The sequence below is a fragment of the Engystomops pustulosus genome, chromosome 3 (genome assembly GCF_040894005.1).
Source record: "Engystomops pustulosus chromosome 3, aEngPut4.maternal, whole genome shotgun sequence".
Classification (NCBI taxonomy): Eukaryota; Metazoa; Chordata; class Amphibia; order Anura; family Leptodactylidae; genus Engystomops; species Engystomops pustulosus.
The window spans coordinates 17,463,760-17,485,861 of record NC_092413.1 but is presented as its reverse complement, the minus strand read 5'-3'; the positions used below and the strand labels follow the sequence as shown (position 1 = coordinate 17,485,861).

The window sequence follows — 22,102 nt, the reverse complement described above, 5'->3', positions numbered from 1 at the left end:
AATGTCTTTCTTTTTATGATAAAAAGTGATACAATTTTCCAATATACTTTCTGTATCAATTCATCACGGTTTTCTAGATCTCTGCTTTCTGTCATTCTATGGAAAGCTTTTATGTTTACTTCCAGTGAATAGAAATCTGACCCTGGTCACACAGGTGCACGGCCGTGCACTTGTGTGACATCACATGGCCAGGGATATAAGGAGCCGTGCACCTGTGTGACATCACATGATCAGGGATATAACGAGCCGTGCACCTGTGTGACATCACATGGCCAGGGATATAAGGAGCCGTGCACCTGTGTGACCATTGACAGATTTCTGTCCACTGGAAGTAAACTTAGAAGCTTCCTATAGAATGACAGCAAGCAGAGATCTAGAAATCTGTCAGGAATTGAAAGTATATTGTGAAAATTGTATAACTTTTTATCATAAGAACAATAACAATAACCTGATGGACCCCCGGCACCAATGGTGGACCATTCCTACCCCATGATTTGAACTAATTTGGTAACAGAGGGCGTTTTTTAGGAACTGAATAACCACCTGGATGCAGTGGTCAATATTGACCATGGCCTATAAGGGGTTACGCATCCGTGTTATGAGTCGTCCACAATCCTGGCCATTACAGGGCTGCGCTGTCCACTAGTGGATGTGATTATAGAGATATTTGGGAGAAGATTCCTATTAAAGGGGCCCGGAACACGCTACTTTTACAGTACAGAATCCATCACTCTGACTGTATTGAGACAAGGGAGGTCCAGGACATGTTGAATTGCATCGTGTCCGTTCTTTTGTGCCCTGATATAAAAGCCGCCCCCAGAGTTGTCTTTCAGTCCTCACCCTCTTATTTAAAACACATGTACCCTTGGCTAAACCGAGCATTCGTGTGTATAATGGAGTCAGGAGGAATAGCTGGTGTTAGAGCACAACAATCTCAAAGGGTCAATGTTCAGCTTTTTAGTCCTCGCTGCCTTGTTTTCTCCTATAGTTTCTATAGTAAGTGATTACTATGCACATCTGTCTGCTGTTTAGATTACTTTAGTAACTCTGCTTGCTGTCGTTTACTGGTAACCTGCCTTATTTGATTCTAGTAGGTAAAAGACTGTCCTAATTATGTTTGGGGTGTCATTACAGGACTGTCTTAAACCAACCTAGAATACAGAGCCTATAGAAAAGCTCCATTGTATAGTGGCCAGGCCTGGTAACTGCAGATCGGTTCCCATTCAAGTGAATTCACTGAAATAGGAGTTGAATTGCAGTAACACAGCTTCACCACTAATCAGAGAATGGAGCTGTCCTTGAGCCTTATTGTTCTATATTGACCCTTTTCTATGGATAGGTCATCAGTATCAAGAAGCTGCAATACCAAAAGGAAACTCATCAAAATGAAGCATGGATAAACCAAGGACACTTTCCCATAGATCCAGACACCAGGAATGTAGTTATCGTTATATATATTTGTTATCCATCTAAAATCAACTTTTAAAATTTTATAACCCACCAGAGCCCCTACATGCTGTAGCTTCACGGGCTATTACACCATCCACCTCTGTCTCGTGTAATCTCACACCGGGGGAGTGCTCCTGCACAGTGTAACGGCCTTTGAAGCTTAAGCTGTAACACCCTCCAGAGCCCTTTTGCCACATTAACATAATTTTAAAAGTAGATTTTAGAAGGGAGGAGGCCATGGATAACAAATATAAGAAGATTATCACAGTCCCGGTGCCTGGATTTAGGAGTAACGTCCCTGGTTTATCATAATGGATTTTGATTGTGCCACAGGTCAATCTCTGCAGAACATGGATGATTTTTGTGAACCCTGATCCAGATTGCTGCGGATTATTTGCACTGTATCCACTGCACCCTGTGTCTATCATCATTGATTCCCATTACAGTCCTGTCTAGAAAATATAAGGAATGGATGGGATTGCTCCCTATGGTCCACTGCTATTTCGGGTCTCCTTAGACCCATCTGTTCCTTGCTTCCTGGTCTCCTGTGTTCCTAAGATGCAAGTTTTGTATCGGTCTGTGTCGTCTGGTCTTCTTTCTAACGAGCCGCGTCTTCTTCCAGGGAGATTTGACGAGTGTGTGATAGAGGAGAGGCGTCAGTGCGCCGAGGATCTGCTCCAGTTCTCCGCCAACATCCCGGCCCTGTACAACAGCTCCCAGCTAGAGGACTTCTTTAAGGTAATCCACCGTTTTATTCATAGACATTGGCGCTTCCTTTGTCTTTGGGGAAACTCCCACAATGCCTTGCACAGCACCTTCCGTGGTTAAAGGGATCGTTCTATCGCAGAACACGATTCCATACCTCTCGGAATATTCCATCACTTTCTGATCCATGGTTTATTCACACAGATCCTGAGAATTTTAGGGACTCAACTCAATATAAATTTTACGTATGGCCTTGTAGGTGAAGAGTTCTTAAAGGGGTTGTCCAGTAATAAGTTAGTGGATATAGGATATTTTTCTTGCTGATTGGTCGGGTTTCAGTTATGGGACGGATCATGAGAATGTGGGTTTGTTGTACCCCTGTTGCACCCCAAAAGAACGGAGCGGGCGGTTGCAGATTTACGTTGTCGCTCCATTCACTGTCTATTGAACCGACCTCTTCAGCATAGAGATGAATAGAACCGCAGGGCGCACAACAGAGGGTACAACAGGGTTGCAGTGTACCCCCATTCTCATGATCCCTAGGGTCCCCGTCACTGAGACCTCCATGACGAGCAGGTTTTCTGTGGACACTGGACAACTCCTTTAATCATAACCATGAACATTGTGTACTTACCCGGTTCTGGTGTTGCTCCAAACCTTCAGCTCTAAGGTCCCTCAGCCCGGCGGTGACAGGACCTGCTTATATCGGTGGTCTTCTCTGACCACGGGGCGTCAGTTGTGAAGACTGTAAGTCCTGGAGCATTGCAGAAGCCAGAATTCCTGTCCTGACCCCACAGGGTTTGCCAGAATTACTAAATTAAATGTATATAAAACCAGGAGGTTGACAATCCCTTTAAGACGCTGCTTCTCTGGCTTTTCTCTGCACAGTAGCGCCCCCTATCACTGCGTAGGACACTGGAACTGGTTCATAACAACTGCTTACCCTTCATTTTCATTAGTCAGAATGTGTGTATTCCAAAATATGCCAATTTACTGATGGAGACTGTAAGCACTGTTCATCCTGTTCCTCCTGGTTCAGCAGAATAATTTTAAAACTACAGCAATGAATGGTGCCAATTATCAGTCATACATATTGATAGTTACTATTTATGCTCTTGGGCGTCCTGCCCCTATCATCTCTGGGTCCTGTAATGATGTTTTTTGTTTCATTGATCAGACAGTATATGAATAGGTTTCCTTCAGATTGTAAGCTCCTGTGTCTAGTGTGTCCTTCTCCCTCCTCCAGACCCTGTATGTAGTGATGGCATATGGCAGCAGTACAGGGGATGCACTACTACAGCTATGCCTTTCCTCTTGGAGCACAAGATATTCTTTTAACACCTCTTCACACTGCTGTGTGCTTATCTCTCTGCATTAAGCTGCACCACAGCCCCGCCCATCCCCGCTCTGAGTGACAGAAGTCAACTGAGGTTTTTACTCAGAGCACAGCAGTGTAAGGACATGCCCTTAGTGCACTTGAAAGAGTTACAATCCTAGGACATAAAACCATACACAAAGGTATGGTTACACCTCTCACCAGGGACAATACATAACGCTTTAGAGCGTTATGAGCACAGCAGTGTGAGGACACAACCCCATTTCACTGGGAAAAGCCACAGCCCTGGAATATAAATTCATATTTCACAGCCCTGTAGCTACTAACAATGTACACATCTCTCCAGGGCCAATACCGGACACTGGCTGCAGAGTGCACAAAGCAAAGCAGTGTAAGGACATGGCCCCAGTACACTCAGAGAAGCTATAATCCCGGAATATAAATCCATATATTTCTCTGCAGTTAAATTGGGATATTTTTGGGGGATAAATAAATGGTAGGTGCCTGGTGGAGTGGCTGCTACCTCTGGACCCTGAAGTGGATCTGTCATAAATGGTCCCAATCGGAAAAACCCCTTTAATATCCAAAGATCCTCCGGAGTTTGTAGCTTCTTGAATGAAATCACGTTTTCTCATCCTCCATGCGGCCACATGATCCTAATTATAAGCGCACGGATATCGGATCCCATTCAGTGTCCGGGAGCAGTCAGGGCTACATGTGCGAGCGCTGCTCTGAAGGGGAAAACGCTGCAGCACCCACAGGAGGACCGCAGTCACTTCATTCCTAGGAGACTGGGTATTAACTATATATCTCCTGTTTTGTCCCGCAGGGTGGTGAAGTTCATGATGGGTCGGATCTGATTGGCCCAGCAGAACCGTTTGGAGATTTCCCTGACAGCCTCTCGGACTGTAGCTCTGATGGTGAGTTCTTCTTTCTTCTCCCTCCATATATATGGACACCTATACACAAATGCAAAGACCATGAACCTGAGAGAAAAGTCCAGTCAGTATTGGGTTCACCACCTTTGCCTTCAGAACATCATCATCTCTTGCACACAAGAGTCACCAGGGAGGTTGTTCCAAACATCTCGGGGGGGCTTAAGCACTGATCTTAGTTTGCTTGAATCCTTCATCGTAGGCAGGACCATGTTCAGATCAGATGGGGATTGGGCATGTTGGATTTCCACATGTCCATTCCTTATGATTCCAGAGAGATTAGCCTTTCCCAGAGGAGTGCAGGACCCACTTACTCCACCGGTCCCCTGCGTGTTCAGCCAATCTCTGACCTGTGGGAACCTTAAGTGTCATTACATTATGCAGAGGTTAACCCTTGCAGCCTAAGCGGGGGGTGCTGACTACTCTGCGGACGGCCTCGCTTTGCACTTCAGTTTGGCTTATGATTATTCATTCCTTATTCTAGAGAATAAGGTGTTATTGGTGAGGGATCCCCAGGGATCCTATAAAGGGGGCCCTGTTCTCACTAATGGGTGGTGTCACGGGTTGTGCATGTACGCTGCCTCTCCATGTAATACAATAGGAGTGAGGGAACTAGCTGAGCACAGCGCTTGGGGATCTTCGGTATTCCCTCTGTGTCTCCGGATTCTCATGATCAGTGGGGGTCCCAGCACTTCCATTCCTCAATTATCTTGTCGTGCTGTGGATAGAAAATAACTGGGGGCTACCCGACGCTAAAAGGGGGTTTACTGTTAAAGACCTGTATCCACAGCTTAGTGGATAATTTTTTTTATTTTTATTTTTTTAATTATTATTTATTTATTTTTTTTAATAATTAGCAGACAAGTAACTAACAAAAATACCGTATATGATTTTTTTTGTCATTTTTTCTCAGTAATACATTTTAATAAACAGTTAAATTGTATGACCCGTTACCAAAATATGTTATACATATGAACAGTATCAATCCATCCCTGTTTCCCTGAGGCAGAGGGTGCATGTACTTTTGCAAAAAGTCTTCTGCAGCTCATCCTGCTTTCTGCAGACAGGCTACAGGAGGCGCACAGTCAAATCTCCTGAACCATGGCACCTAGAAACACAATTCCGGTGTCCTATGAAAGAGGAGAATCTTCCCTTTCATATAGTCTCAGGATGTTTTTCTAGGTGATACAGAACCACTCTTAAATTAGAGTCAGGAATTGTAACCTAAAGATATATATATCTCCTTTAATATAATTTCAGTATTGGTAAACAGGTTAAACAGAATTGGAGAAATACACCATTAAAATTACAGTAACAAAAGTGATTTTTTTTTTTAAAGGACATCTACAACCAGGATGAAGGATTGTAAACCAGTCACACTGACATACAGGTGTGCCCCCCCCTCTTGCAGGATCTGCTCTTCTTTTAGCTTCTCTTGTCCTGGTTTTTATTTAAAAAAAAAGGCTTTTTAAAACTATGCAAATGAGCTTTAGGGGCTCCAGGCTCCACAGCTGTTAATACAGCCTGGAGCCCCTCAGGCTAATTTGCATAATTGTAATTTTTTTTTTTTGTAAAAAACAAGGGTATAAGAAGTTAAAAGAAGAGCGGAACCTACTAGAGGGGGCACACACCTGTATGTCAGTGTGCTTGGTTTACAATCCTTTATCCTGGTGGTAGACGTCCTTTAAAAAAATCACTTTTTTAGCTGTAATTTTAATGGTACTGAAATTATATTAAAGTAGAGATATTCCTTTTTAATAGGACACTAGAATTGTGTTTCTAGTAGCCACGGCTCTTTAGATTGATACTGTATTCGTGTGTGTGTGTGTATGTAATACACACACGTACGTACGTGTGTATATATATATATATATATATATATGTATGTGTATGTATGTGTGTGTGTGTATATGATATGTTTGTGTGTATGCTGTCTTCATTGGGCAGGTGCAAATAGGATATATAAAGCCATACGTCAGTCATAATGGGGTTAAATATAACATCCTTTTAATCCTATAGTTAGATTTTGCCCTGCAGGTCCGTAGTGAAAGTTATATTAGATTCAAAGAGCCCTAATGACATATCACCTACCGTAGTCATACAGTTACATTACATAAAGCCCCCTATGCCCGGGCTCCCTACTTTTTGCTACTTTATGGTTGCACTTCAAATCTACAAAATGCTGAATCTTTGGATAAAGCGGGTGCACTTCCCCCTCTCACCTCTTGGTGGCAGTGTTGCTTTACTTTGCCTCCTCTCGGCGCCGATCGGGGGCCGCTCCGATGAATGTCTTTCGCGTAAATATTTAGAATTTAGTGTCAGAATCTGGAAACATCTGTGATTGAGAGATGCAAATTCAGTGCCGGCCTTCAAAACACTTGAAAAATGAATACCTGTTTTTTTTTTTTTTTTTTTTCCCCTTCCACATTTCAATTTTTTGTTTTTTGATTTTTTTTTTTTTTTCCTTAAGTGACAGTGCCAATTAAGTGTTGTGGCACTCAGCGACAATGATTGCACATAATACAGCTGTCAATGGTGACCCACAATAATCTACAGAATCTGAATTAATCAACTGCTAATTTTGCAGGGCAAGTAAATGGCATTTTATCTGGAGGATGGCGCCGGGCGCTTTGTAATGTGCAGGACCTGAAAACACGCACCGCAAACCCAGCGGCATCTGCACTTGTTATCCCATCGCCATTAACTGTTTAAAGGCGTTCGGCTCAGAGCAATAATTGCCTCTAGGGAGGGATGAATAAATGCAGAACTTACAGAGAACCTGTCAGCAGCTTTGACCCCACTAAACTACCAGACCACTTAGGTAGGGGGTGAAATGTCCTCTCTAGAATTCGCTCTATTATGTGAAATCTCACCCAAAATCTCCTCTAAAGTCGGGCAAATATGACTCTTCTCCTCTTATTTTCACGAGATGAGTCAAGTTTAGCGGTTGCAGAGGGAGAGTCACTTCAGAAGCCTGAATTTTCTGTTCTATAGCACCTAGAAACATGCTGCTAGTGTTATATTAAAGATAAGGATCTCATCTTTCAGATAACATCAGGCTCATGGCTTTGTGAGCTACAGAAAATACTTGCAGCGCTGGGGACCTGGGTTCAAGTCCCAGGGTCAACATCTGCAAAGAGTTTGTATGTTCTCTCCGTGTTTGCGTGGGTTCCCTCCAGGTCCTCTGGTTTCCTCCCACACTCCAAAACATACTGGTAGGTTGATTAGATTGTGAGCCCCATTAGGGACGGGGACTGATTTGGCAAGTTCTGTGCAGCGCTGCGTAATCTGTGTGCTATATAAATAAAGGAATTATTATTATTATAGTTGGAAATGCAATTATAGTGGGAACTCGATACTAAATATTCAGCTTGCATTTCCAACTATGTCTTTAGCTGCCTGTGTCTCTGGTTCTCACACAACACTAGTCTGATGTGATCTGAAAGATGCGTTTCTTATCTTTTAATATGACACCAGTAGCAGTTTCTAGGTGCTACATAACAAAAGATAGGTTACACGAAACGGTCAAAGTGAAGCTACACTTTGGTTGATGACGCATAGCATTGGATGTCTTGAGCATTCTGGTGACTACGTAATCCGCCAGTGTGAACATTTGGACAAAATCTGTCCTCTTGTATAAAACCGCGCCTAAAACTGAGTCCGTCTGCTTTAAAGAATAGAATAAGTGACTTCAAGAGTCTTTGTAATGTATCTTATTAGAACATGGGGCTTCTTTCTCCACTTACCAGGCACTACAGGTGGTCCCCTACTTAAGGACACCCGACTTACAGACAGACCCCTCTGACCTCTGAAGCTTTCTGAATGCTTTACTATAGTCCCAGACTGTAATGATCAGCTGTAAGGTGACTGTAATGGAGCTTTATTGATAATCCTTGGTCCCATTACAGCAAAAAATGTTTAAACTCCAATTGTCATTGTGGCAGTAATTTTTTGTCTGGATCTACAATAATAAAATATACAGTTTCGACTTGCATACAAATTCAACTTAAGAACAAACCTCCGGACCCTATCTTGTACGTAACCCGGGGATTGCCTGTATTTATCTCTGATCTGTTTGCTGAATTCTTTCTTACCTGCAAACTCACTGAGTTGTTGGATTACCTTGGTGTCTATGGAGAGGGGAGGGGGAGCAGTGAGTCACAGCAGCTAGGTCTCCACTCACCCACTTAGAGAGGCCGGAGTGGGGAAAACTGCTGGGAAATCAAGTCTTGTTAAAAAGGTAAGTTGCTCTGTAAGGTACTGCCCCCTTTTATGTTACATGAGGTGTAACATATTACAGAATTTAGGAATTCTGTTCCTTACATATAGAGTCAGTACCAATGATGCCCTGTAAAACGTGTGCTCCTGACCGGCCCCTGATTATATTGTCCAGCATAGTCCAACGCCCCCAGACAAAAAGTTGTGGAAAAATAGTGGCTTCCTTGTCTTGAGCCTACCATGCAATCTTTATTATATGATATAACTAAAGAGGTTTTCTGGTCATTTTTTGGGCCCCCTTTCCAGTAATGTTGCTCTCGATTTGTTTGCGGACCCTCTTGGTTGAGAGGAGGTTACCGGCCCTCTGTCTCCAATCAATGGACTCATGAGACTCCCGACTACTTCACTAATTCCATGTCCCATTAAGACTACAGATCGGCATCAACAGATTTGATTTAATGCTCCAAAGTATAACAAAACCCCGCCCCTCCGGCACGCTGGATACATCAGGAGGGTCTGGCTTCCCGAATTTGGTGGAGCCACTATTTACAACTGAATGGTCGCTGGCCTGTAGCAAGTGCACAGGCCCCTTGCTTGCCCCCCTCGGCTGCTGTCTGCGGCCCCCCCTCGGCTCGCCCCCTAGGAGCCCATTCTGCTTTCAAAACGCGTAAACTGTTTTAGAATTTATTTTTAATTCCATTTTTTTATTTACTTTTTTTTTTTTTTAATTTTATTAGAATTCCGTTTGGAATGGTTTTCTTATTTACTATACTTTTTTTTTTTTTTTTTTTGCAAAATTTGTTAATTCCTACCCAAACAAATATTACATCGAGGCACCCACAAAAAAAAAAAAATTCTTTCCGTGTCTGATCTATTTAGTTGTACCTCTAGTATCTGCGTTTTATTTCCTTAAAATATTTCCTTAAAATATTTCATAAATTTTCACGAAAATTTTAAAAGAAACATTTGAATTCTGAGTTCCCGTTAACGGTTACGTCGACGTGTAAAGCCTGTGCCGTTTCTGCACCCGAAGTGTTAAAGATGTGCCATTTCCAGGCGGTTTTTGTTTGTTTTTTTATTAGTTTTTTTTTTCCTGTATGTGTCTCTATTTCTCCCCGCGCCTTTGCTCGCTCACCTGTAACACAATAATAATTGTTAGTTTTTTCTGCGTCTGTGTTGGAAGCTGAGCAGGGGAAGGCGCTGCCAGGAGCGGGCGCCAGGAGTGTGTATTCATGAGCACATCTGAAGGATGGCCGCGCCGCACTTACCGCGTGAAAAGCCTTTTCTATAATCATGTAAGATGCCTGCGAGACAATCTCTTCTTCTGACAGAGGTCGAAACTGATGCATATTCATTTTTCCTGCACTTACATTCAAATTGCCTGACAAGCATTTACAAGGGGAATGTTAAGTTCATATTATGACACCTTACATAGGATATTACTCAGGCTGCTGTTTTTTTTTTTTTTTTCCTCAAACCAATCTGTCATTTTTTTTTTCTGTTGCAATTTGCAGACCACGGGGTAAAATGTAATTATTTTTTTTTAATTTAGAAAATAAAAAATTATTGCTTTTTTTTTTATTATTTTTTATTTTTTTTATTAAACGACTATCAAACATCAAATCAAACGGCAAAAAGAAATTAAAAATCATTAAAAAAATTTAAGTTTTGTCCTGTTTTTTTGAGCCGAGTACAAGTTTGATATTTGCACAGTGACTCCAATCTCTTCTGCAATGTGAAGTTAGTTGTTTCTTTGAGCTATTTTATAGCTATATTATACATTTTTTTAAAAAAAAAATTATGCATTACGTTCACAGGTTTTCTAAATTATAGTAAATGAAATACAGGCAGTCCCCTACTTAAGGACACCCGACTTACAGACAACCCATAGTTACAGACAGACCTCTCTGACCTCTGGTGACCTCTCTGAATGCTTTACTATAGTCCCAGACTGCAATGATCAGCTGTAAGGTGTCTGTAATGAAGCTTTATTGATAATCCTTGGTCCCATTACAGCAAAAAATGTAAAACTCCAATTTACATTGGGACAAAAAAATTTTTGTCTGGATCTACAATTATAAAATATACAGTTTCGACTTGCATACAAATTCAACTTAAGTACAAACCTATCGACGCTATCTTGTACGTAACCCGGGGACTGCCTGTGTATAATTTCGTACCAAATTCTCCTACCATAAATTTGGGTGGCAAATAATGTTCAGGGTGATTTGTATTTCAATTATTGGTAAAAGTTTATTATGACCACATAGAACGATTTTTACATTTAAAAGGCTCTGGCTCATTGGAGTTGAAAAAAAAAAAAAAAATTTAGGCTAAAGTTACAAGAGCTTTAATTAAAAAAAAAAAAATTAAGAAAAAAATTTGACTACTCAAAATTATATAAATTGCTTACTCTCTTAACATTTTTTTTAAAAGCATTATAATAACGTCTTTTAGATTTTCTGCATTTGGATTTTTTACTAATTGTTGCTATCAGTATCGATCTCTGTTTTGTGTCTCACAATTGCTTTTCACTGAACGTTAGAGTGTCTTGGAAAATCATTCAGAATATTTACACTTCTGTTTATTATTCCCTACTTTTTTACATGAGTTAAATATCTATAATTAAAATTAATTAAAAATTGAAATTTGACAGTAAAAATCTAATTTTTAGTTGTGATCAGTATTTGTATGTCTTAATGTTTGTACAGGGAGTCCCTGGGTTATGTACAAGATGGGTTCCTTGGGTTTGTTCTTAAGTTGAATTTGTATGCAGCTTATATACTTGAGTATAAGCCTAGTTTTTCAGCACAAAAAATGTGCTGAAAAACCCAAACTCGGCTTATACTCGAGTCAAAAAAATAAATATATCTAAACTCACCTTTCCGGCGACCCCTGTATATCTTCTGTGCGATCTGTTCGGCAGTGGCGGCAGGCTATATACACTGGGGCAGGGGCTGGCTGGCTATATACTGGGGAGGCTGTGACCAATGCATTTCCCACCCTCTGCTTATACTCGAGTCAATAGGTTTTCCCAGTATTTTGTGGTAAAATTAGGGGCCTCGGCTTATACTCGGGTCGGCTTATACACGAGTATATACGGTAAGTCGAAACTGTATATTTTATCATTGTAGATCCAGACAAAAAAATTTTTGGCCCCAGTGACAATTGTAGTTTAAAATTTTTTTGCTGTAATGGGACCAAGGATTATCAATAAAGCTTCATTACAGACACCTTACAGCTGATTATTGCAGCCGGGGACTATAGTAACATCCAGAGAGGTCACCAGAGGTCACGCTGAGAGATAGGGACGGATGGGAGGAGCCGGCCACATCGCGGACCGGAAGCTCCCTGTGCACGGCTTCCGTGCTCCTGTAAACAACAGGGGCAGGGATCGAAGGGACCGCGGCGCGGGACATCGGCGGCGCCGGAGGAGGTAAGTCCATGTTTATTATGTTTAACTAGCCCTCCCCAGCCCGGCCATAAAACATTTTTTAAACCCAGATAACCCCTTTAAACCTCTTCCACAGTTTTGTGACTAATGAGGGTTTCTTGCGCCATAACTTTGTCGCCAAGGAATTTCCAGGTTTTCTATTGGGGTTAGATTAGGACTCTGGACCATTCCATTGTTTCAATGTTTTCTGTTTCAAGGAACTGCTGTATGGCAGGAAATATTCCCTAAATCATGACACTTCCACCTCCACCACCTTTTCAACGTCCTCCTAACTACTTTGCACACTTTGGGTTCAGTCTTTACCCAGTTTGATGGCGAACATAATGGGGCACATTTCCGAAGGGTCCGAATCACGTTTTTTTTCCGTCGGGTTTTTTCGAATTTTTCCGTTTTGCGCCGAATTGCCCCGGGTTTTTGGCGCACGCGATCAGATGTGTCGGAAATCGGGGGGAGTGGCCAAACAAATAAATATTTGACTAATCTTTAAAACTAAAACACTTTAAAAGCTTATTGTATAAATTGCCTGGAGAGGCTACCGGGGCATGGAGTAACACCCCAGGCGCAGGGACGCCCACTAGCACATTGTGGGCGTGCTCCTCTTTTAGAAGTGCTGTGTGCTATGGAGCACACGCACAGTAGCTCCGACTCCTGTCCCGGATTAGAGTTATTAGAGCTCCCAGAACACTCTGCACGTTTCATCACTGTCATCCCAGACAGGAGTTGGAGCTACTACGCGGGCTCCATAGCACACAGGACATCGAAAGAGAGGTGCGTGCCCGAAACGCTCAAGTGGGGGTTATGCCACTGGGATGGGGAGTAGACACTGCGCCCGGCCAGAAGCCTTTCCAGCCTTCACGCCCCAGAAGCCTTTCCAGGTAATGTACATATTAAGTTTATAAAGTTTTTTAATTGTTAAATTAGATTTAAAAATCAGGCAGAAGTAGTTATAAGGAATAAAACCATCAGATCTACTTCTAATGGTAGATTCCTCATGGTCGGTTTCCTTTAAAAATTGCTACACTGTATGAGGAGACAGATCTGTACCCTGTTCAGTGCCTAGCAATTCCATCTGCAGAGATGAAACAATTACCCATGGAGATTCTCCGCATTATCCTGTCCTCTCTTGCATTGTTTCTCAATGGCGACCATCCTTCTTGGGGGATTTGAATGAGTTTGGAATGTTGTAAATATATAATATTCTAGAAACCACGGACTTGGAATGACCACCTTCTCTTACTACGGCCGATAGGGTCTCCCCTCTGTCCTTAATCTAGATATTTGGCTGCTGGAGGGTTTCACTCACTTTGGAACGACACAACATTTTTGCAAAGTCAATGAAAACTGAAAAGTTAGGCACCAGTTATATCGACTTTGTCAGATTATGAAGGAGATTAGCACTGGATTTACCAGATTTACACCAATAACTTGCAAATATGTAAAAGTGTTCTTTAATTTTGATCGTTGTCTTTTTACTATGGTCTCATAGACTTTTTTTATTGTGCGCTGTAGAATAGATACAATTTATAAAGTAAGCGTAATTACGGCTATTTACGTATATATTCGAGTATAAGCCGACCCAAGTATAAGCCGAGGCCCCTAATTTTACCACAAAACCTGGTAAAACCTATATTTTTTTTACTCGAGTATAAGCAGAGTTTGGATTTTTTCAACACAATTTTTTGTGCTGAAAAACTAGGCTTATACTCGAGTATATATATTGGGCTTATATTCTTATATTGGGCTATATTCATATCGGACGACACAATCACCTGGATATTTGGGAATTGGTTCTCCAGTATACAGCACTAGGTTAGTATTACAGCCTGAGGGGGGCCCAGTCATCACCCCCCACTGATGGCCAGAATCATCTTGTGGTTGTAAACCGAGTTCCATGTTATAATGAATAGAGTTGATTTTGAACTTTAAAAACTCACAAATCTTTATTTTTGATTAATTTCATTATTCATTTACTTTTTAGTAAGGAAAGACTCTTGTGGACTAGATGACGTGACGTTCACCAGCCAGTCTGAATGTGGGGGTGAGTTATCGGCTGATATACAGCCCGACTTATGTTGTATTGTGGCACGTGTGCGGTGCCAGCCCTATAGCCCGGTCTTCAACATTTTATATAGGATACAATCTGCAGCGTGTTAGGCTTCTTTCACACTAATCTATGCTATGGTCGTGCCGGGAACTCTCTCTCTTTTTTCTGGCAATGACACAGTATGGTGACACACGTGTGTACTTACTGTACTGTGCTGTGTGCACTGCACTTATGGCGTGCCTGTGCTGGCTGCTGTTCAAACGGCTAGCCTATGGCCGCTATAAACGTTGTGTAAAAGGGGGCCTTACAAAGCTTCCTGCTCTATAACATGCTGCCTGCAGATAGGACACTGTACAATCTGCTCAGCTCCTCCTGCTCTATAACATGCTGCCTCCAGATAGGACACTATGTACAATCTGATCAGCTCCTCCTGCTGTATAACATGCTGCCTGCAGATAGGACACTATGTACAATCTGCTCAGCTCCTCCTGCTCTATAACATGCTGCCTCCATATAGGACACTATGTACAATCTGCTCAGCTCCTCCTGCTGTATAACATGCCTCCTGCAGATAGGACACTATGCACAATCTGCTCAACTCCTCCTGCTCTATAACGTGCCTCCTGCAGATAGGACACTATGCACAATCTACTCAACTCCTCCTGCTCTATAACATGCCTCCTGCAGATAGGACACTATGTACTATCTGCTCATATCCTTCGGCTCTATAACATGCCTCCTGCAGATAGGACACTATGTACAATCTTCTCAGTACCTGACAACAGCCACCATGTATTAGGCGGCAGTATATAACCTCTGAGTTTATAACTTTGTGTCCCGGTAGTGGAGTATGATGGGCCCTGGTGGTCAGAGGGGTAATAAGAGATTAGTAGTCACATCCATTCCCTTTTACTTTTCTCAGGTCTCTCCAGTGACAGTGACCTCATCTCATTGACCGTAGACATAGACTCTCTCTCCGGTGCGGATGATGGAATGGCCTCCAACCAGATCTCCCCCAGTAAACCGTTCTCCGTTCCTCCGTCCCCTGGATCGGCAGCGCAGAACTTTCCTGGTTCCAGTTTTGAAGGGGTAAAACCTGAAGGTGAAAAGGAGAGCCGCAGCTTGTTCACCGCCAAAATAAAGCAGAAGCTCGGAAAATCTGACTACGTGACGCGGGCCGGGGAGCTGATAACTCTGGCGATGAAGAAGGAGACGGAGCAGGACTACGAGGCGGCATTTGGGTACTACCGGAAAGGGGTGGATCTCCTTTTAGAGGGTGTACAAGGTGATTACTTCAAGTAGCTTTATTGAAACTTGCTTGATCAGGACGTCAAAGCTGTCCTGACATTTTAAACCCATTTTAAAGGGGTTTTCCAAGTCTTTGCAGCGATGGCCTATCTCTAGAAGATCAAGGAAATTTACTATCAAAATCCATCATCATAAACCAGGGACATTACTCATAAACCTAGGCTCCTTGACTTTTTGGTAATCTTCTTATGTTTGTGATCCATACATTAAGTTTTAAAATTATGCTAATGAGCTAGGGCTCTTGGGGACGTTACTAGAGCCCCTTTGTGCTGTAGTTTCACGGGCTGTTACATTGTGGAGAAGCACTTCCCCCTCCTACTGTGTGAGTTTCCATTAGGCAAAAGAAGGGGGGAGATATTTTGCAAAAATTATCTTTGTATGCTTTCTGGATTTTCCCAAATTTTTTATGCCCTTTAATCATATCTCTGTCAGATTCTATATCCAGGATGTTAATAATTTTTTCTACTGTCAAGAGGGTGGTCCTGGGTGGGAACAAACATCCTCCTGACTTTGTGGAGCCTAATTTGCATATTGGGTGCAGGTTAAGTGGAGCAACAATTATGGAAGGATACAATAAGGTTACCAGAGCCCCTCTGTGTGCTGCAGCTTCACTGGCCTGATGTGATCTAACAGCAGTAGAGTGGGAGGGGGATGTTCTCCTGCACAGTGTCGCAGCCTGTGAATCTGCAGCATGGCCCCCTTCCTTCTAAAATCAACTGTTGATGAGTCTAAAGGGCTCTGTGCAGGAGCACTTCCCCCTCCCACTGTTTGAGATTACCGCATACATGGGGAGGGGGAGACAGCATGAAGAGGTTCTGGTAACATCCACCCCTGGAGGCCTTCTGGTTCATTAGCATCATTTTTAAAAGTAGATATTTTTAGAAAGTAAGTGTCCTTGGTTTATCATGATGGATTTTCCTGGTTGGTTTCCTAAAGGGATGCAATAAAAAGCAGGCCCTCGATAAAACAGCCGGAACTTAAAGGGTTTGTTCTAAGTATTTCTGTGAACAAGGTAATTGTTGAGCCCCCAAATGCTGAAACCCCCACAAGAACTAGACCCCCAAAATCTTTACAACTCGGGTCCTGGTATAGGTGTAGCTCCAACGCGTATCTCCAACAGCTCGTCCTGCCGATCCACCCATTAGTGGCAATAGGGTCACTGTTCTCCAGATTGCTGGGGGGTCCGTTCTCCTTCCCTGTGGATCGGGTATGACTTAAATTCTTGGGACAAACACTTTGCCTGAGGCCTGGCTATAACCTAGCCCCAAGCCAAATGTAACATATGTATCCCATTTATTTCTTCTATGCAGGGCTTGTGATAACTGATACTTACCTGCGGGGGCCTCCAAGTCCCCCACACTTCTCCAGAGAGGCCAGGACTTCTGGTTTTGGCTTGTCCGCCTGAACCATTATGGAAGTCCTATAGAGCCTCCACTGATTTTTATTGGTTGGCTTACAGTGTGTATGCCCCTTTCACACGAACATATGAAAACTGCCGTATACTACCCTTACCCTACCCCTATCATACGGCCACATTAGTTTCAATGGGCAATACGGCCATCACTTTACATGGCGGTATTGTTCATCGTACCGTATCATGAGCACGTCCTATGTTCTCCAGTATTTCGGTCTTCACCCATCTCCCTCCATAGGCAGACAAGTGTCCCAACCCATTGGCGGTCAAGTGACGCACTGCGTGCTCATCGAATCGTCATCGGGAGCCATAGAAGGCCATAACGTGGCCCTGACAATGAGCCTTTAGTGTATGGGCAGATTATTGGGACTTGCTGCCGCCTCTACTACTGATCTTTGGAGTTATCCAAGCTGTTTGTTCCCAAATATTCATCCCAGTTCACCTTTGGTTTCACTAATAACCAACCAGGTCTCCCCAAAACGCAGTGGAGCTCATGGACTCCATATGGAACCATTCCCTTTCCTCTACATTCCATACGTTGTACGCAAAATTCCAACCCAACCCAACGCCAATCCAATCCCTCTCTCCCCCCTCCCTCTCCTGCTACTCCCTAATTTGTTTCCACTAAAAGGATTATTTACATTCCGCATCAAAACAGTCATTTGCCCGGTTGCGACTCCCGGCACATTTCTATAGGTTGCATTGTGTAAAAACTCTGCACAATTAATTGGTGTTCTCAGGCAGCTCATTGTTCCCGGGAGATGGGCGCCCAGGCGTGTTATTGGTACGTTTTTTCGGAGCGAAGGAGTAATTTCTCGTCCGCCTGTAAATGTGTGTTAAGTTTGGTTTTACAGGTAATTAAGTAGCTTTTGAGTTTATGTTGTGTTTGCACTAACCAGAAAAAAAAAAAAACTGCCTCCGAAATAAGCAGTTGCACAGCGCCGCCACCGCCGCACCATCATTTGCTTAAAAAGACTTATAATTACAGCTGACGAAGCATGGACACCATAAAAATGCATTAGTTAGGCTTGACACGTTAATTACCTGTTTTTGCAGATGTTTTTATGTATTGTTATGCGAACAGTTTACAAAATAATTACAGGAAAGTCAAATGGAAAATAAACCGAGGGGGAGGTTTCTGTAGCTGAAATATTCTCATTCATGCGGATCTGGATTAGGCGCAGCTGCTGATCCCCCCCCCCCCACTCCCCCCGCCCCCTGGTAAAAGCCGGGAATCTCGAAGGGTTTATAGTAGGGTCTTTAATTCCTGCATTTTTAGAAGTGTGAGCTGATAATTTATCAGTAGTCCCGGCTGAGAGCGCAGAGAGCACTAGCGGGGTATACAGAAGGTATATACAGAATATATAGATATTGGGAGGACAGTCTGTATTTGTAGATCAGGATAAGAACCTTTTACCTGGATTGATGAAGCGTGAACTGTCCCTCGCTCAACTTTATTCTCTCACTCATTCTGTCTCTCGCGCAATAGCTGTAGTTCACTCTCCAGTGTCGATTGCTCATTTCTCTTGTCTTTTGTTTGCTTTATTTACCTTTCCCCTTCTCTTACTTTGTACCTTTTGTCTCTTTTACTCTTTACCTCCCATCTGTTGCCCTCTTTTGTCCTCACCATTTTTGTCACCCACCTCTGCCCTCGCCCCTTCTGTTGCCCTCCTCTACCTGCCATCGTCTGCCCTCCCCCTTCTGTCACTCTCCTCTGCCTTCCCCCTTCTGTTGCCCTCTTCTGCCTTCCCCCTTCTGCCTACCCCTTTCTGTTGCCCTCCTTCTGCCCTCGCCCCTTCTGTCGGCCCTCCTTCTGCCCTCCCCCCTTCTGTCGGCCCTCCTTCTGCCCTCCCCCCTTCTGTCGGCCCTCCTTCTGCCCTCCCCCCTTCTGTCGGCCCTCCTTCTGCCCTCCCCCCTTCTGTCGGCCCTCCTTCTGCCCTCCCCCCTTCTGTCGGCCCTCCTTCTGCCCTCCCCCCTTCTGTCGGCCCTCCTTCTGCCCTCGCCCCTTCTGTCGGCCCTCCTTCTGCCCTCGCCCCTTCTGTCGGCCCTCCTTCTGCCCTCGCCCTTTTGGCGCCTTCTCTGCCCCTTCACTTGTGTTTCTCACCCAGTGCCCCCCTTTTTTTTAATGCTTTGCTTCCACCTCAAAACAGCTTGAACTGCACCCACCTTCCCTTGCCTCACTCCATCCCTTTTGGTATCGGACATCATTTGGTTCATCCCCAATAAATATTTCAGAAAATCCATGCTATTCAGTATATGTCTTACATTAGTCTTACTTTATATGAGGTCTGACCCATCACACAACAATCAGGACCTGATCCTTGGGCCAGGTCCCATCATCCACAGCTAAACATTACTCTTGGCAACACCCACATGACATCTACCTTACTCCTCGATGACTGAAAACCTCATCACCAGGATAAGAGGACAAATTGTACAAATTTTTAAAAATAATAACAATCTTATAATAGACGGCGAGGGTCGTATCGTCATCCATATTTATACTTTGCACATGTGACCGGCGCTGCTGTCCGCTGTGTCTGTGGAGTAAATGTCATACATAAGACTTTCCGTGCCGTCCGGGTCTCCATCGGCCGGATACAAGATGTGGAGACCCTTCCAATGTTAGTTGGACTCTGTTCTGGCCATGAACCGGTGGCTGATGGATGGATTCATGCATTGCTTGGTCAGCATCTGGTTATCACATCGCTCCCAAAAGCTGCCATTATCCATCTGGCCGGTGAGGCTCGCCGGCTGCCGTCCTTTATCCCGGATCTTGGGAACGGCCGATTACACAGTCCATGTGCGCTTCTTGGACTCTGCTTTTGTAGCTCCCTTGTGAGAAGCCCACAGCCGAGACCCCCCGAAAATGATCCGCATCAACAAAGACTCTATGGAGGGTCTGTAAGACGTAACTCATGTGTAGATACAATACACGATAAAGGGGCATAGTAATAAAATACTCAAGAAAACTAAAGCAGATTTTAGTGTAAAATTCCAAATTTTTTTACATAATAAAGTGTATAAAATTTTTACATTTGTCTGCCTTGTTACCAAGTACAAAATCCTGACTGATAAGCCTCATGTGATCGCCACCGTGCTCCTGATCAATATGGTTTTTGTTTTTTAAAAATCCGTCCACCTGTTCAAAAGATACGGCCCCCAGAAGTTTATATGTAACATTAGAGCATTCTCTGGGGGCGGGTCCCTTTGTGATGTATAAAAATAAACGGTTACCGCCCCCTTGACTCGTATAAGAAAATTTGCATTAGTTTTTGGCCATAACTTCTAAATGGGTGGATGGATTTTTAAAAAACAAACCCCACATTGATCAAGGCCTCACACAGGATCACACGAGGTGTGTCTGTCAGGATTTCATACTTGGTGACAGGCCCCTTTAACAAGATCTATTTATCAAAGACTCTATATAGCAGGTGTAGTAGTGATATACAACAGTTTAGTGAAAGGGGTGGAGCTTAGACTGTCAGCACCAGTAATAGGAGGTTTCTCTGCTGCCATAGAGACCAGGCAGTCAAGTCCCTCCCTCTTCTAACTGAAAGTGGGCGGTGGAGAGGGAGTAGAGTAACCAACTGTCTAATCTTTGATAAGTGACATTAGGGAGGTGCTTGCTTGTATTTTTGTTTATTTTTCCGGACAATAAGCATCTTAAAGGGGTCGTCCACTGGCCGATTTGTCAATGTTGGTCCCACAATTAGGAGTTCCACTTATCACATAAATGGGGTTCCTGGTTGTGCCTCTTCTGTAATTTTAGGGTGACAGTGATAGAATAGCTGTGTACTTGGCTGTGTCGGGCCCTAGGGATGGAGTGGAGCAGCACTGGGCATGTGCGACCATCCATTCATTGCATTGATGGACATAGGTTTCATGATCAGTGGTTCTCAGGTAATTTGGACCTATAACACCTCTTCTAAAACTTTCCGTCTTCTCGATGCAGGAGAGGCAAGTCCTACACGACGTGAAGCGGTGAAGAAGAAGACGGCGGAGTACCTGATGCGCGCGGAAACCATTTCTAGTCTCTGTCTTAGCCGTCCATCAGAGGCGAACATGCTGCTAGATGTAAGTTGTAGAAAATACTTGTCCCTATGGTGGTGATGGTGGGGGTGAGATTCTCAAATTTGCATTGTTAACTGCGTTACAGCTCACCCTGCCGCGCTGCTCGTACCATGTGCGGTCATGAATATCGGAAGCTTCCCCTGTGCAGCAGAGAAGGTCCTGCTTTGATTGGGGGAAAATCCATTCGTGGGGGGGGGAAATCTTTTCCAACACTATTATCTTCAATTTTATTCTGATCCGTTAGAAGTTGGTTTGCATTATAGAACACGATTTATCCTGACGCGTTTCGGGCAGATACAAGTTCTTAGTCTTTGAAGCCCATTTCAGGTCTAAAATACCTCCCGTATTAATGATGGTACAATGTAGAGGCAGAAACATCCTAATATGGCCACAAATTTATAAAGCTGTGATAAAAAAAGATGATTTCGTCTTGGATATGCAAATAAGCTGTTAAAGGGGTTGTTCACTTTCAGAAAATAATTGATATTGTAAGTGTAATGAAAAGTTACACAGGTGACATCACATGACCAGGGATATAACGAGTCATGCACCTGTGTGACATCACATGTCCAGGGATATAACGAGCCGTGCACCTGTGTGACATCACATGTCCAGGGATATAACGAGCCGTGCACCTGTGTGACATCACATGACCAGGGATATAACGAGCCGTGCACCTGTGTGACATCACATGACCAGGGATATAACGAGCCGTGCACCTGTGTGACATCACATGACCAGGGATATAACGAGCCGTGCACCTGTGTGACATCACATGACCAGGGATATAGTGAGCCGCGCACCTGTGTGACATCACATGACCAGGAATGTAATGAGCCTAGGACTTGTGTGACATCACATGACCAGGGATTTAATGAGCCTTGCACCTGTGGGACATCACATGACCAGGGATATAATGAGCCATGCACCTGTGGGACATCACATGACCAGGGATATAATGAGCCGTGCACCTGTGGGACATCACATGACCAGGGATTTAATGAGCCTTGCACCTGTGTGACATCACATGACCAGGGATATAATGAGCTGTACACCTGTGGGACATCACATGACCAGGGATATAATGAGCCGTGCACCTGTGGGACATCACATGACCAGGGATATAATGAGCCGTGCACCTGTGGGACATCACATGACCAGGGAT

General features: G+C 43.5%; 1 protein-coding gene across 3 annotated transcripts in view; it reads left to right on the top strand.

The window, feature by feature from the left end:
• Positions 1-22,102, top strand: part of RPS6KC1 (ribosomal protein S6 kinase C1) — a 91,674-nt gene that overhangs the window by 10,598 nt on the left and 58,974 nt on the right. For all 3 annotated transcript variants that reach the window (XR_011854015.1, XR_011854014.1, XM_072140144.1), the window contains exons 4-8: positions 2,072-2,187; positions 4,320-4,410; positions 14,076-14,135; positions 15,064-15,426; positions 20,819-20,940. Coding sequence is in view for 1 of the 3 variants with exons in the window: in XM_072140144.1 (XP_071996245.1) it covers positions 2,072-2,187; positions 4,320-4,410; positions 14,076-14,135; positions 15,064-15,426; positions 20,819-20,940 (752 nt within the window). In the remaining 2 variants the exon portion in view is untranslated. The remainder of the gene's footprint in view (positions 1-2,071; positions 2,188-4,319; positions 4,411-14,075; positions 14,136-15,063; positions 15,427-20,818; positions 20,941-22,102) is intronic.